The sequence below is a fragment of the Hyperolius riggenbachi genome, chromosome 1 (assembly GCF_040937935.1).
Source record: "Hyperolius riggenbachi isolate aHypRig1 chromosome 1, aHypRig1.pri, whole genome shotgun sequence".
Taxonomy (NCBI): Eukaryota; Metazoa; Chordata; class Amphibia; order Anura; family Hyperoliidae; genus Hyperolius; species Hyperolius riggenbachi.
Genome location: NC_090646.1, coordinates 495,270,960 through 495,288,224, shown reverse-complemented (window position 1 = coordinate 495,288,224; position 17,265 = coordinate 495,270,960). Strand labels below are relative to the sequence as shown.

Below are 17,265 nucleotides of genomic sequence, written 5' to 3'. Positions count from 1 at the left end.
TTCACTATCAGCCACAGCATTTGTGATGCACTTGCTTAAAACCTTTCAGCTCTGCTGAATGGGAAGGAAAAAGCATTGCACCAGAAATACGGTATACCATGTGTGTGCCAATACCATCACATTAGGGCAGGGTTGTCGAACTCAAATACAACGTGGGCCGAAATTGAACACTGAGTCCAAGTCACGGGCCAACCTCAATGTCTAGAGGCCAAATTCCTCCCTCATAAAGTTCCCTAGTGTCTGATGGCCGCCCTCCCCTATACAGTTCCTTGGTGTCTAGTGGCCCCTCCCTCCCCATACAGTTACCGGGTGTGTGATGCTTCCTCCCTCCCATATACATTGCTCTGGTGTCTAGTGGTCCTCCCTCTACTATACAGTTTCCTGGTGTTTAGTGGTCCTCCCTCCCATATACAGTTCCCTGGTGTCTGATGCTTCCTCCCTCCCATATAGATTGCTCTGGTGTCTAGTGGTCCTCCATCTCCTATACAGTTCCCTGGTGTTTAGTGGTCCTCCCTCCACTATACAGTTCCCTGGTGTTTAGTGGTCCTCCCTCCCCTACACAGTTTCCTGGTGTTTAGTGGTCCTCCCTCCCCTATACAGTTCCCTGGTTTCTAGGGTCCCTCCCCCCTCCCCCATACAGTTTCCTCCTGTCTAGTACCCCCCCCCCCCCCTTGCATTATTCAAAACCTAATGCAAAGTGGGGAAACCACTTGAGGGCCAAATTTGATGGCTCTGGGGGGCCAGATTTGACCCATGGGCCAGAGATTGACATGTGTGCATTAGGGGAACAGCAGTATGAGCTTTCTATGAGTGAGCTGTTGTCATTGTGATTCCCTGATTACATGTGTTCCAAAAAGCTGCTTTCTTTGCTTGACTGTAGACTCTGGCCTTGAAACAAGATGATGTCCTGTATTGTGTTTTTCTGGAAATCACAATTCATGCAACTGTAGCAAAAACATTGCATTTTACCAGCCTCTGGAAACCCTTTTTCCCTCTTGAGCATCTGTTTCTTCTCCTTTCAGATGGATATTCCACAATTGATCACAGGGACAAGGAACGCAAATACAGGTCAAATGAAAACATGGGAGATATGTCAGAAAAAGAACCCTTGAAGGTATTGTACCAGAGAGGATGAGTGTGAATATTTGTAGCAGGGCTGGAGAATTGGTGTCTTCCTGGAGAAAAGATGCTAGGAACTGATTTGCATGCAATTTTAATGTAGGAACTGAGTCAGGTAAAATCGGCATGGAGTGTGTTTGATTGGGTTAGATCCAAGCTGCTTACAATTTGCATTTTGTATTACTGTTTGTTTCTATTGGAGAAAGCCATTTTGCATGTGCATGAAATTTTAGGCATTTGTATGTTTAATAGACAATCTCTCTCACTGTGGGGCTACAAACAAAAACAAGTTGCTGTTTCAGCAGTTTCTTGAGCATTTTAAAAACTGTTTACTATAGTCCTGAGTACACTTGTGCGTTGCAATCCTGATTTCTGCAACGCATGTCAATATGCGATATGCAAAGACACCAAAAAGGGCAATAGAAAGAATTTTAAAATGCACTCTAATGCACACGCTTTTTATGTGTATTTGCATTTTTTTTTTATAACACATATGTGAGTTCGGGCAGTTTGTACATTTTGGATGGGTCTTAACTGATCTGGCTTTTGCTTTCAGTTAGTAAAGGCCCGTACACACGCTCAACCAAAACACCTGATTGTCCTCTGATTTTGGTCTGTTGGATGACATTCAGGCATATGTACGCGTGGCAAAAGACTAGATGAGCGACTAATAACAAGCAGTTTGCCCGATCCATCAACTCACACGACTGTTTGGACGATATTGTGCAGTTGGCCACATGCGTGCAATGTTGTTTGAATGACAAACTTGGTCATGTTCTGCAGTCCGTCATTTTGCTTGCGTAAGCAGTAGGTTAGTGAGTTAGCCATTCAGTTGGTTGGTGCGCAGAAAATACAACCATTTACATGTAATCGGCTTGTCGTGGGGTCGGTCATCTCGTGGTGTTGGTCGTGCACTTTGTTGGACATGTGTACGCACTTTAACTTGTGATGTTTTGCATGAATTTGTTTTAACACCATAAAGCACACATGGGTCATTGTGAAGAGGTCTTACAGGGCAGCACCACATAATTAACAATAATAGTGTGCTTACCTGTAGGACTAGTGTACACAAACATTTTAGGTCAGCTCACCTGCAGTTTACATTTACTTAATGTGCCAACTATACTAGTGGATGATAATTTTGGCTTGACTGGAACCTTGAAGGTTCATGACAGACTTCTGTTAAAGTGATGTGGGAAGTCAAAGATTTGGGTAAACTAGCATAGCCTTATTCCCCTCTTTTCTGCACACTTCTGGAGAATTTAGAGAAAAATTTAGCGAAAACTCTATAAACAGAAGTTAGGGCTCTTCAGAAGAGTCAGTCTCAGGTGTTGATGACCTGGGTAGTACTTCCTGGGTCACGGCTTAGCTTCAAATTGGAGGAAGCTCCCGGAGGTGGGCAAGGATAGAGACGGGGGAGCGCTGACTGAATGACATGCTGCAGGTAAATAGAAGGCTATCGACGAGCAAATCATCGCTAGCCTGGCGCTTTTTTCAGGGGGGCACAGCAGCCCCTGGGGGGGACTAGAGGCGGCAATACAGAGGCATGTGATTATGCACAGAACATGCCTCTGTGTTCTCTTAAGATTTAAAATACCCGCCTCAGGTTCTCTTTAAGGTTCTCTGGTGCCAGTTTCACTTTTTCTAACTACCGTAAGTATTTTATCTGTATTGCTGCCTTAACATTGTCCAAATATATAAAAAAAGACCATGAGAAAGGATTGGCAGTAATGTAGCAGCAGATCATGCATATAAATGATCATATTTGTGCAAAAGTAATATCCTTTGAAGTACTGGGTGGTTCATGTTTACAGCCTCTGGAATGGGGTGGTTTAGGGACTGAGCTAACGCCTGCATACAGCAGACATTCAGTGATCCAGCAAAAGAGCAATGCTTTTGTTATGTAAAATAAACCTCCCTGCTCCTGGTATATTCATTTCTATATTTAAACATTAAAACAGCACCACGCTGAGTGAAAGTGCATGGAGTATCAGGCCTGCAAACAGGTTAGCCTGAGTGGAGGTGCTCATCTGATTTCTTAAGCTACGGCTGTTGAGCAAGTTTGCTCCATTGGCCACAGGCACATAGCAAGCAGTGCTTACTCATAATAAAGTACAGTATCATACTAGATGCAAACTTTGCTGATCCATAAGCAGAGGTAACCCTTCCTGTCTAAGAAAACATCCTAATTTCCTTATTTGTTCTATTCAGTTTTATAGTAGTTCTGCATATAGAGCAGACTGACAACACAGTCGAATGTACAAATATAGGCCCATCTATATAAAGTAACTGTAATCTGTAGACAATTTTTATAATGCAAGAAGTTTTAAATCAGGATGATACCATTTATTGGCTAACTACAAATGAATAAGAATAAACAAGCTTTCGGCCTTGCAGCCTTCGTCAGGTTTATATCCTGTTAGTTTGCAAGCTGGTGGTACAGACAGCTTATATACATGCAACATCAAAAGGAAAAACAGATATTTTTTTCAAGCATAAATACATCATTAAGATGCCTTAATACAAACAGACCATCTAAATGGGGTAAGATAAGGATCCTTGTTTACTTTATTGCTCACAGACCTGGTATTAGGATTGACCCAGAGGTATCGTAAATTCTTAGTTCACAAGTTCAGCTAGGGTGGCTGAGACAGTTCATATATCATCAATCTCATACCAATATAGAAAGTTGTTGTCCTTATTCAGACCCTTCTGCACAGCTTTGAAACAATTTATAAATTTTGTTTCTGCTATTAATCGGTCATTTGACATTTTGAAGCCGCCCTTCAGGGCAGTGACACGAAGATCATCCATGCTGTGTCCGTTGGACCGAAAGTGTGTAGCAACTGGGAGTCCAGATTTGGTATCATTAATAGTGTGCCTGTGTCCATTCATACGTTTGCGCAGAGTTTGTCCAGTTTCTCCCACGTACATAACATTGGGGCATTTAGCACACATGATCAGATATACCAGATTGGTGGACCCACAAGAAAATTTACCTTGTATTCTGTACTCCTGTTGTGAACCTGGTATCGTTACCCTGTCAGTGGTGTAAATGTGTCTGCAGGTCCCACATATTTTTTGTCGGCAGGGTGATGTTCCGTTTTGTTGAGGCCTATTCAAAGAGCTCCTGACAATCATCTGTTTTAGATTGTGTGGTTGCCGATATGACAAGAGTGGAGGTTTAGGGAATATCGTTCTCAGTCTGTGATCCTTGTGTAAAATGGGATGAAGTTCCTTAGCAATCCTCCTTAAGATTTCCAGGTGTGGGTTGTAGGTGACAACCAAAGGGACACGTTCCTCTTTCTGGTTTTGCTTATATTTCAGGAGTTCAGTCCTGGGGATGTTGCTGGCTTTCCTGATTTGGGCCTCAGCCATGGGAGGACTGTAACCTTGTTTAATGAAAGTGTTCTTAAGGTGATCCAGGTGCTTGTCTCTGTCCATCCTGTCAGAACAAATCCGGTTGTACCTTATAGCTTGGCTGTAAATTATAGAGTTCTTAATGTGCTTGGGATGAAAACTGTCATATCTTAGGTATGTGGGACGATCTGTAGGTTTGCGATACACAGAGGTTTGTATGTTGTTACCCCTGATGTATATGGTGGTGTCCAGAAAGTTAATCTCTGTGTGAGAGTAGGTAAGTTTCAATTTGATTGTAGGATGGAAGGCATTGAAGTTCCTGTGGAACTGGAGAAGATCATCCTCACTTGCGGACCAGATGATTAAAATATCATCAATGAAGCGGAAGTAGGCCAAGGGTTTTATGCCACATGCATTGAGGTATTCCTCTTCGATTTTGGCCATGAATAGATTTGCATACTGTGGAGCGAATCGCGAACCCATTGCCACGCCCATCTGCTGTAAATAGAGGTCCTGTCCAAAAGTGAAATAATTATGAGTGAGAATGAATTTGATCAGTCCAGTAATAGGCTTTACAGGTATGCCCTGACCCTGAAGATATTTACGGCAGGCCGCAATACCATCATCATGGGGAATGTTCGTGTACAGGGACTCCACGTCCATCGTGGCCAGTATGGTTCCCTCAGGTACTGGGCCGATGGCTGACAGTTTGTTCAGGAGGTGGGTGGTATCCTGTAAGTAGCTGGGTCTTTTACAGACAAGAGGTTTCAAAATGTTTTCCAGCCACCCTGAGATGTTCTCTGTAAGAGTTCCGCTCCCTGAGATTATGGGCCTGCCAGGGTTTCCCTCTTTGTGGATCTTGGGAAGCATGTAAAAGCAGGCTGTTCTAGGCTCTTCAGGGATAAGGGTCCTTACATGTAGTCTGATGTTTGCAGGCAATCTGTTAACCATCCTATTAAGTGCCATCCTGTAGCCTTTTGTGGGGTCCCCCTGTAATTTGGCATAGTGAGCGGTGTTGGATAATTGTCTTTGTGCCTCCTGGATGTAGTCACTGGTGTTCATTATGACTATGGCACCACCTTTATCCGCTGGTTTAATAATAATGTCCTTATTCTCCTTAAGGGATCTGATGGCCTGTCGCTCCTGTGGTGTTACGTTCTGGGCCAGTGTCTTTCTTTTACTCAGGATCCTGTCAGAGATTCTGCGTCTGAATTTGTTTATGTATTTATCCAGGGCCGGGTTTTTTCCTTCTTTGGGGGTCCATCTTTTTTTCTTTTTAGATCTGGTGCGTGTTGGTCCATTATCCATTGTATCACAGGCTTCCTTATCATGGTAGTGTTCCTTGAGTCGCAGCTTTCTGAAAAATTCCTCCATATCTCCACAGAGTGCAATCCTGTCTATGCATTATAATGCATTATAAGGCAAGGCAAGCATGTTACTGCATTCTGCATGCTCACCACTAGGTGGCACCATGTCACAGGAATAAATAGAACTGCTTGGAAAGAATTTCCTTAGGATGAACCAAGACTGGGAAAATATAAGGGCTCTTTTCCACTAGCAGCAATTCGATCCACATGACAAAACACTAGTGATTTTTAAGTAGCCAGGGTTGCTAATTTAACATATGAATCGTGGAAGGTATTTTCCAATATCGCAATTCAATTTTCTGCAAAGCTTGTTTTAGAGCGATTATGCAATGCGAATGAAAGATCGCAAAACAAAATTGCTGAAAAATTGCAATTGCTTGCGTTTGTAATTTTTTTTTGTATTATTATTTTGCGATTTGCACATGGAAAAGTGCCCTTAGGCTGTTTCTACTGAAAGTGTTTTTGTTTCAACAGAACATCTAACCCCATTTCTTCAACAGTTTACCTTAGGGCTCTTTCACATCACCAAACGCGCGCACAAACCAATTTCGTGCACTCATTAATGACCCGTGGTGTGACATCAGGAAGTTGTGGTGCGACGCTGATTAGCGGGGTTAATTCTAATTTACCCAACGGGAAAATGCAGTGGCTCGATGATTCAAAGCTCTAGAACACTTTGTCTAATGTGAAAGTTGACATTAAAGTCAAATAGACTTTCATTATTTCTTTCCTTAAAGGGGCACTACAACGAAAAACTGTAAAATTTAAATATGTGCAAACCTATACAAATAAGTACATTTTTTCCAGGGTAAAATGAGCCATAAATTACTTTTCTCCTATGTTGCTGTCACTTACAGTAGGTAGTAGAAATCTGACAGAAGTGACAGGTTTTGGACTAGTCCATCTCTTTATAGGGGATTCTCAAGGATATATTTATTTTCAAAAGCACTTAGTGAATGGCAGTTGCTCTGTCCAACTGCCAAAGACTGTGTAGTGAGCAGGTAAGCTGGCCAGCATCATTGTTTAAATCGTTTTTAGGGAATATCTTTATAAAGAATAAAAGCTTTGCTGAGAATCCCCTATGAAGAGATGGACTAGTCCAAAACCTGTCATTTCGGTCAGATTTCTACTATCTACTGTAAGTGACAGCAACATAGGAGAAAAGTAATTTGTGGATCATTTTACTCTGAAAAAAATGTACTTCTTATTTGTATATGTTTGCACATATTTTAAATTTTGTGTAGTGTCGCTGTAGTGCCCCTTTAAGGAGGAAAAGCTGAATTAAACTTAATTAGTTGTTTGATTGAAATATTTGATGCAGGCATAAAGGGTTTCCTAGGTGTGTGTGAGCAGTTGTAGAGTTTTTTTAGTCTGTGAAGAAGCTTCTTGATTGTAAGATACATCCTATATGAAATATCTGGTTAGGAGCTCAGACACTGGACACTTTCTGCCCACAGCCATTCCTATGGTCTGCAATCTTCTCAAAGAAGTAACTTATTTCCTGATATTTCACAAATGCACCCACTAGAGAATATTGTGCTATAAATAAAGAACAGAGCAAATGTGCCTTATGCAGAAACATTACATAGTGGTCTGTATATGTCATCTGCAGAATAGAAGTCTGAAAGCATATGACGCGGTTCCCTCATGAGCAGTTTGTAGCAGCTCACACTGCAGTTTTGCCAGAATACAGTCAAAAGTGGGATTTTACCTCTTGAGGACCGCGGTGTTAAACCCCCCTAGTGACAAGGCCATTTTTACTAAAATAGGCCACTACAGCTGCAAGGCCACGCTGCAGGGCTGCACAACTCAGAACACAAGTGATTCTCCCCCCCCCCCCCCCCCCCTTTTCTCTCCACCAACAGAGCTTTCTGTTGGTGGGGTCTGATCACTCCCACAATGTTTTCTTTTTTTTTACAAGTATTTTTTTTTTTATAAAATGGTGTATATTTGTATTTTTCCTTACTCCCCAGTCAGCCTATCACATTGATCGGCTGTGATGGGCTTCAGCGTATCACAGCGGATCGCTCCTGTGTCCCCCAGGGGGACAGCCGTATCACACTGCTGTCCTCAGTACAGCGTTACTTTAGATCACATCGCTGTACAGAGTTATTAGACGGTGGTTTCGCCCATCTAACAGTCTCCGAGCAGCGATTGCCGCTGGGAGACTGATGGCGGGGCGGAGCTCCGTCATCCATGCGGAGATGCCCAGCATCGGCACGCACAATCTCCTGCAAACCCCATTCCCAGCCATTCACGTGTGGAGTGGTCCTGGGGCTGCCGCCGTGGAGCAGTTAGCAAGTAGTTAAGGGTGCAGTTTAACTGTTCAGTGAAATACTTAGGATACCTGAAGTGACTTGGGGCCTGATGCACGACAAGCCAGTAATATTGCCATGCAGGGCCAGATTTCTGGAAAGGCCACAAAGGCCTGGGCCATGGGCGGCTGCTGCCCAGAGGGGCACCATGATATGAAAGAGGGGTTGGTACATGAGAAAGAGGCGGCTGAAATGGGAAGCAATACATGAAAAAGGTAAGCTGATGCCCAATGGAGCTGTACATGAAAGCGAGGGGCTGCAGTACAGGGATGATGCACATAAAAGAGGGGGCTGAAAATCAATCCCGTTCTTAATCAGGAGCAGTTTGGACACGTTGGAAATTGTCGATTTGAACCGTCAATCCAACGGGAAATTGCATTGTGTGTACCAGCCTTATAGGACAACTGAAGTGAGAATGTGGAGGCTGCCATATTTATTTCCTTTTAAACAATACCAGTTGCCTGGCAGCACTGCTGATCTATTTGGCTGCAGTAGTGTCTGAATCACACCAGAAACAAGCATGCAGCTAATCTTGTCAGATCTGACAAATTCAGAAGCCTATTAACTTGTTCAGGGTCTATGGCTAAAAATATTAAAGGTAGAGGATCAGCAAGATAGCCAGACAACTGGTATTGCTTTATAGACAATAAATATGGCAGCCTCCATATCCCTTCTGAGCACATGGAGCTAACAAACATCTTTATGTACCCGATACAGTCAGATGAATTTTAACTTTCACACACAAAATATGAATATGACTGAATTCCAGGAAAGTCCTGTTTAGGATTAGGACTATAGATTCAGCAGATTATCTCCTCTGTTTATTTTCTCTTCAGGTGACTGAGGAATCTGAGCTCTGATAATCTGTTTATTTTAGGAAAGGGTACTTCATGTTAACTGTGTTGCAGTGGTTTTCGGAGGAAGTCTCAGCAACAGAGTTGGCTTGCAATTTCTAAAGTTCCTGTTTAGAGGTTCCTGAACTGTCATGTGTTTTGTCTGCTGCTATAATCATGTGCTCATCTTAACAGTAAATATTGTTTATTCATGCACTAGACTTGGGTAGGATTAATTGAAAAATCTTTTTTTAAATCTGCAAAATAAAAAGCCTTGGTTCCCAATTGGAAGTGCTCATTCATGTATAATTTATGAACAGTTTTCCTAGACTGCTGTGTCATTGCTCTGTTTGTTTGTGTTTGCTGCCTCCATAACCCCTCACTGTATAAACTAATTCCTTTCCTTACAAGCTTCAGCTGGTGTTGCTCCTTTTCTGGCATTAATCTCTGTTTTACTCTCTCTTCTCCTTTTCTGCTGCTGCAGAATGACTCAAATAAGAAACACATTACCCGGAGTAACAGGCCTACTGTCAATCTGGTGGATGCACGCGACACTAAACCGCAGCCTGTTGACTCCTGGGTCTAGATTTGCATGCATGGTAGGTCTGTCTAATGTATCTGTGGATCTTACTTATATAAATGTGTTGTTCCTGAAGGTATTTCAGACACACCAATAATAAGCACTGAAGATGATTTGTTTTTCCTACACGCATGAGCAAATTTCTCCTAATCTTATTAAACATTTTCAAAACTTTCATATTTTGACCCTTGCTAGCCTACCTTTCTTTATCTAACCTAAGGTTTAAGTAAATCTGCTCTTCAGTTTATACAGTCTAGCATAGTAAATGGTTTATAGCCAGATTGTACTTTCATCTTTGGTGAGAAATACCAATATCATGGCTATTATTTCCTTATTTTAGCCACTATAAAAGGGAGGCACCATTATATCTGTGTATATTTCACTGTCCCAAATGTTAAAAAAAAGTACCTCTAGCCTACCATCTATTCTACAGACTATCTCGGGGATCTGCAAACTTGGCTCTCCAACTGGTAAAGCAGTAGGATTAGCCATACTATGCCAGGGCTAAAAAACACATATATTAGTAGATAAATACTTGATCTACTTACATAACACATGTATTATACTGTCCACGTTTTGATTTCAGTGAATGTTATGTAGTAAATGAAGAGAATGCTGTTCCTGGTGGGAACCATGTATTTTGCCCACAGTTTAGGCTAAATCCTGATGTCATTTCTGCACTTTACTTTTTTCATTTCTCCTCCAATCGCTGAGTCACCTCAGCCTTGCTTGTAAACACAAGTGAGTAGGGGATCTTGTTTCAGATAAGCAGCTAGGCAGGGAAATAAATGGAAGAGGAGGAATATATTATAGATAAAAAGAACCCCCAGCATGTAACTGTTTGGCACTGATTACTAAAGGGCTAGTGCTCCTTAAGGGCTCGTTTCCACTGTAGCGGTGCGGAATCGCCTGGATTCCACCGCTGAAGAAATCGCATGCGGCTGCGTTTCCCCATGCGGATTTACCCGCGATTTCGCATGCGATTTCGCATGGCAAGGAGCGAATTTAACCATGTCACTACCTGTGTAAAGTTCCATTGCCTTTCATGTGAAATCGCGGGGAAATCCGCATGACAAAGCCGCATGCGATTTCCCTATTGAATGCATTAGCGGCGATTCGCCCGCATTCCTGCCGCCACACGCGAAATCTGACTACCCTGTCGTGCAGATTTTTCCCGCACCGAAAAACGCCGCCGCACACGTGGAAACGGCCCCATCCACTAACATTGAGTATGCGAATCCGCATGCAGTGCCCGCATGCGGATTCGCTATAGTGGAAACGAGCCCTAAGTATGTGATAACTCCAAATCATAACAGCAGAGAAAGTTCTGAAAGTTTTGAATGCAGGATTAGCATCTTTATCACTTAATACACTCAGACCAGTTGCTTTTGAAATTTGATTTTTATGGTGACAATCCCTCTTTAAGGAACTACAAATCCCACAATGCATTGCGGGAGTCTAACAGCCACAGTCATGATTCATAAAGGCAAATGCACTGTGGGACTTGTAGTTCCTGGAGAGCCAAGTTTGCAGATCACTGGATGATATGTTCATAATGCATAATGTCTTGCGAAATGAGGCCTATCGGCCATGTTTCAGCCCACAAAGTTTGGCAAAGCTGTGCTGATGAAGCCGTGAATGGGATTTCTCCATTTGCTGCGCTTTCCACTACATTTACCGAACTGGAGTGCATTGCAATCAGCGGGGACATCAGAAGTACATAGACTGCAGTGTCTGTTCCCATCCATGCATTGCGATGACGAAAATATGCAAACGCATTGCAATTTCCATTCATTGTATTGAATGGAATCGCAAACACTGAGCCAAAAATGACATCAGAAAGGAATTGCTGTGCCTTCCATCAGAACTTCTGCTTTCAGATGTGATCAGGTGTGGAGCACTAACCCAAAGCTCCGTTTAAAAAAATAATCTGTGTCTTCACATTGGGCTCTTTCAAGAACTATCAGCTTACTGTACTAGTGAAAGGTGTCTTGGGACATATGGCCAGCTGATATGTCCATTTTAGCTGTCTAATGTATTATGGTTATTTTCTGGTACTCTGAATATCACAATAAATGTATAGCATTTCTTGGTACCTAAAATATCATACTGTAGTCTTAAGGCACAACTGTAGTGAGAAGAATATGGAGGCTGACATAATTCTTTCCTTTTGAACAATGCCAGTAGCCTGACAGCCCTGTTGATCTATTTAGCTGCAGTAGTGTCTGAATAACACCAGAAACAAGTATGCAGCTAATCTTGTCAGATCTGACAATAATGTCATAAACACCTGATCTGCTGCATGCTTGTTCAGGGTCTGTGGCTAAAAGTATTAGAGGCAGAGGATCAGCAGGATAGCCAGGGAACTGGTATTGCTTAAAAGGAAATAAACATGGCAGCTTCCTCATACCTCTCGCTACAGTTGTCCTTTAAGCCATTACTTCTGTTTTGTTGTCCAAAACATTGGTGTCTCCCCATTTGAATTCCATGGCCACCATGAGTGGTTGAACAATGTTTAGCAGTGTATCATAGTTAGGGTGCCCAATACATTACTAGATTTGCAGCATCGATATTTGATCATAATGATAGAATCTAGGAGAGATAGATGCCACGCGTTAGTGCTAGATCCTGATTACAATCAATTTCTGTCTGAAATCGATCAAAACGATTGGTCCAGGAAGATGCAAGCTGTGGCAAGAGGCCTCAGAGACTTTAGAACACAGCGGCAGGGTGTAAGATGCAGGCAAGTACAGCTTGCACTCAATGACACAACCAAGTAACAGGCATTGCATTGTATACCGGAGCATCTACACAGAGTATATGTGCTAAATCCTCCCAAGTACAGGTGAGAGATTCCACAAACTATCAAGGACAATGGCAGGGCTAAGCTCCTTTAGATCTTCCAAACAGACTTACCAATCACTCAACAGGACACTGTGATAGTAGACCAAGTGCAGCAGACAATAGCGGTAATAGATGTATTGATGCAACGTCAGGTAGAAGTATGAAAAACTGAAAGAGGAGCTATAGATAATGTGGAAAGTGAAAGCTTAATTGATCCCAGTTGTGGTTGGAGCACTCGGGTGACACCACCGCGTGTCAAACAATAACGAGCATGGTCTGGCCCAGATTTACATCACAGGAGCCTATAGGTAGAGATGTTCTAGCACCTTAGACTTCACCGTCCATTAACCCACAAACCCCCGCTTAACCGCACCGCAAGTGTGCTGGCTGTTCCAGCTGTCCACTTTCTTTGCCCATCATAGGTAACTACAGGTGCCCCTTAGTATTAGGTAGCCAGAAAGTACCCTCAGTATTAAGTCGCTAGAGGTGCTCCCAAGTATTACATAACTAGATGTGCCCCTGACTGAAGGGAGATCTCAGCAGTGGAATGCCAAGAGCAGGGTGAGTCTTATCTAGACTCTGCATAGGGAAGAAAGGAGGGAGGCACTTGGGGAGGGGAGTGAGCCTCATTTCCTTCATCAGGCGCCTGTGGTAAATCCGGCCCTGGCCATGGTGTTACACTGTCATTTGGCTGCATGTAATTGTAACCGGAAGCTCCTTGCGGCTGGCTTCCAGACGTGCGTTCAATTCAAATTCCCATGGAAAGGGGGCCTTAATCAGCTGCTTTGACAGTAAACTATTTTAAGCCTCCCTGGCAGTATGGACAAGCCTGACTCCAGGACAAGTCCAGGAAAAAATAGCTGAAAGTGCCATGGATGAGTCAGGCTTGTCCAGCAGTTCTAAGGCAGGGTTCTTTTGTTTTATTGCATATGTTTTTTGCATTAAAATTTGCATTCATATGCACATTTTTGCATGCTCTGAAAAACTGCATGCAAAAATTCTCACACAAGTTTTAATGCAAAAAAGCATGCAAAAAAAATCGCACGTTTCTCCCAAAAATCTAAAGAATGGGGAAATTGCAGCCTGGCAGAAAGGGAAAACTAAATGTAATTAATGTTTTACATTATTTTGTGTTTGAAACGTTTATTATACTCAAAATGTATACCAGACCCTTTCTTGGTAAGTTACAGCCAAAAATGTCATGAAAATTAATTGAACCACTTTTTGCTCAGAAATCCAGCAGAAATTGAATGGCAGGGAAGTTAAAATGAGACTGCATCACTGATAAAGTGAAAGGGACATTTTGAAAATGTACCATAATACTTGAATATGAAAGAGTATATTTTCTGACCAGTATGTATAGTAATAAACATAGCATAAAGGCATCAGAGTAGATGAATATCATCTATAAGCACTAGTAATGGCCAGTGAGATGAACATAATTCTGACTTGCATGCCAACTTGGCTATCAGATACAATTCCTGCTGATTTGATTGACCCAATTTTAAGCTGCATACAATGTGCATCAAGTTTTCAAGCATGCCAGAATGACTTTTATCTCATTGACCATCTTTGAAGTCATTGGGAATCGTAGGGGAAAAAAATAAACCAGATACTTCCCTTTGGAGAGGGAAGGCTCTGGGCCCTTTAGAGCCTTCCTGTTCCTCTCCCGGTCCCCTTCCCTTAAGCCCTGGCTCCCTGTTTGAATCCCCCACCGCGGGGGAATCCGGAAGTCTTCTGGAGAAGAATCCTCCTAAAGATAGGTGGCTCCATACTGCGCGTTAGGAAGATAGGGCGGTCGCGCAGTAAAGAGCAGCACATCTTCGGGAGCACTTAGGCTCCCAAAGACTTCCGAAGCCTCCTTCGCGGCAGAGAGAGAGCAGAATTTGACCAAATTAGTCGAATACTGCTACCGGGGAGCCAGTGCTGGAACAGGGACCGAGAGAGGACCCATTATTAGGACCCAGAGCCTTCCATCTCCTTAGGTAAGTATCTGGCTTATTGGGAGGCGGGTTCACTTTAATAGTAGTTTTAGCACCAGACTGCCTCTCGTGCATCTGTCCTTTAGTATAATTTGGAAACTAATACAATGCAACTTTGAGTTGAGACTTTTTAGTTTTATTCTTTTCCAGTCCGTTTTTTTCTTCTTACTATGTCTTTTATTTTTCAGGGGTAAACGTGGTTATTCTCTTCACGGAGACATTTTTTTTATGTTCTGATTTTTATTTTTAAATCAAGAATCACAAATTTGAATACATGTAGGAGGTATCATTGCCCACCACTGCCATGAAGTTTTCACATGAGGACCATTTTTGGTAACATAAGACTGGATGAAAACTTCCATCTGCTGTGACTGAACACTAAACTATTCATCGCCAAAAACTGCTGTTGCTTAATTTTACTTCAGAATTGACACTTTTCTAGTACATATATGTATAGTATATATTCATAAAGCAACATTCCCTTTCAAGCATCCTGCACCTCGCACCGTGTGAAGGAAATTGTCATGTGACAGGAAGCAGGGCCGGTGCAGCTCATAGGACTAAAAGGTGGAAGGAAGGGGAATGTTTTTATTGGACATTGTTCCTGCACGAAAAAGCCACAAAACTTTTCAAGACCATGAAAAAAAAAAAAAAAAGAATGAGCACTTTTCCTTTTCATTGGTTTTGTGTTTGCCACCTCAGCGTGAACTGTGAAGAAAAATACTAATGGAGTTTTGTGGCCTGGGGTGCATAGAATTTTATTTTCCCGGAACAAAGTATTGGGATCAGCATAAAGTTTGTGGGTTTTACCATGGTGGAGTAAAGTGCAAGTTACTGCGTGGAATAAGAAAGTGGAGTTTAAATCACTTAATAAAAAAGAAAAAAAACAAAAAATCCGAGAAAACGTCTTTGCTGTAGACCCCACAGGTTTCTTCCTGACAGAAAGAGCTGAAATGTGATATGTGAGGCTTCATGTGCTGGCAGTAGAGCCATTTCCCAAGGTGACCTTTGTGCTTTGGCTAAAGACTGTCCAAAACAGCACCACAGTTCGGCCAGTCATACACCGTCTTTGCAGGACTTTTACTCAGTGTGCATGTCATCTACTGGAAAACATGAACAACATTTTGTAATCGTTCCAAAGTTTATATACCAACATACACAGCGCATGTGTTTGTGCGTGTGTGTACAGGCGCACACATACATACACACACTGGATTACATTCAGTGATGCTCTCCCCAAAGTAAGCGCTTGCAGGAACAGTACATTTCAATTTAATTTTGTGTACAGGCAGTTCTGCTGAAAAAAACTTTTGCCTTCCAACTTGGGCTTTCTCTTTGCTCGCATTGCAAATGATTCCTCGGAAAACGACCATCGATTTTGCGGACTGTCACCGGAGTCTTTGCCAAACACTTAGCTCATTTGGCCATTACCACAACCACTTTAAGACCTTTTCTCATGAATCCATTGCTGAAATCTTTTGATTAAAATAACAAATTACAGATACTGTTGAATTTTAATGTATTTTCAGTAGGTGCTCAAACAAACCTGTTAAAAAGGGTAAGGTGTGAGTTGTATTTTTTGGGGAGTGTTTGGGATGGATCAGAGGTGTTCTTTTTTAAATGATGTGTTTTCCTGATGTACTCAACTTCTTGTGTATACTCTTAGATGTAATAAGCAGCAGCTGAAGTAATCTGAATTGCTATTGGTTACTTGTGTTGCCATCTGTAATGTGAAGTGATAGGTCAGCCTTTCTAGACTTTAAACCAAACTTAATAACCATCATGAGTACAACACATCTAGTTTCACGATTCCTACTGTTTGAGGAGGCACAAGGGCAGTCTTAGCTGTATTTTCCTTAATGCTACTCACCTCCATCTTGCTCAGCCCGCCTTGCTATAACAGGTGATCACTCTACCTTTGTCATATAATGCATCAGAGAAACCAACTTCAAAAAGTGCTAAATATAGTGTTTTTGAAAAATACTACTCTCCCCATAGATGGAGCATACTCTTCATTCATTTCAATGCTGAGCTGACCATTTCACATCATCTGTTTGCATTTTGTGTTGAACAAATGAGATTGAGTCTCATTGATGGCTAAGTATCTCTAGATGCGCCTTAATTTAAGGATATTTCCTATACAACATACTCTACTGTCCTATATGCCATACGTGTGATTGTTAACTTTATGAAGCCTTACAAATTTATAGCACATTTACAGTTTACATTTCCCAGTTATGGCTTTAAAGTGAACCGAGCAGCATTTTTAGCCCCCAGGGCATCTAAATAGCACATTAAAGATGCACGTTAACGATGTAGCTCATTAATTAAAACTTCCATTTTACCTCTTCTTTTTACATTTAAATGTTTGCTAGAGGCTTTTATTACCCTACTTCCTTGGCCTGCCGTTTGCAGAAATAGCAGGCAGATTTGACTGCTGAAATTAGCAGTAGCAATGAACTAACAAAACCTTTCAGGTGGTGGTGGGGGGAGATGGCACACTGTGCTTCATACAATTTAGAGAGGTCACATTTGATTACCTTTACACCTTCCCCTGGATAAATAAGGGGAGGGGGAAAATTGAAGCTCCCACATCGATTAGAAACCAGGACAAATTGCTGAAAAAAGCTGCTTGGATCACTTTAATAGACATGGTCTTTCAACAGGAACTTATTTCTTCTTGGCCCCCTCTTGTAACAAACATGATTTTATTTCACTCCTGGTTTGACTGGAACCTTTTTATGTGTTATCTTGGACTCCTGTCATTGGAAATTAGTGGTTTTCATATGGATCCTGGCTGGGTCCTTTTACTAAGCCTTTTCTGAGTTTCTGTTAATATTAATATTGACGCAACTGTTTTCAGGT

At 42.0% G+C, this 17,265-nt stretch overlaps 1 protein-coding gene across 20 annotated transcripts in view; it reads left to right on the top strand.

Moving 5' to 3' along the window:
* The window catches only part of ARVCF (ARVCF delta catenin family member), a 1,120,703-nt gene extending 1,104,745 nt beyond the window's left edge, over positions 1–15,958 (top strand). For 19 of the 20 annotated variants that reach the window (XM_068243390.1, XM_068243391.1, XM_068243385.1 and 16 more), the window contains 3 exons: positions 1,023–1,114; positions 9,479–9,593; positions 14,589–15,958. In XM_068243390.1, coding sequence (XP_068099491.1) covers positions 1,023–1,114; positions 9,479–9,580 — 194 coding nt within the window. In that variant the 3' untranslated portion in view covers positions 9,581–9,593; positions 14,589–15,958. The remainder of the gene's footprint in view (positions 1–1,022; positions 1,115–9,478; positions 9,594–14,588) is intronic. The other variant, XM_068243392.1, reaches the window with a different exon arrangement.
* Positions 15,959–17,265: the final 1,307 nt, after the last annotated feature.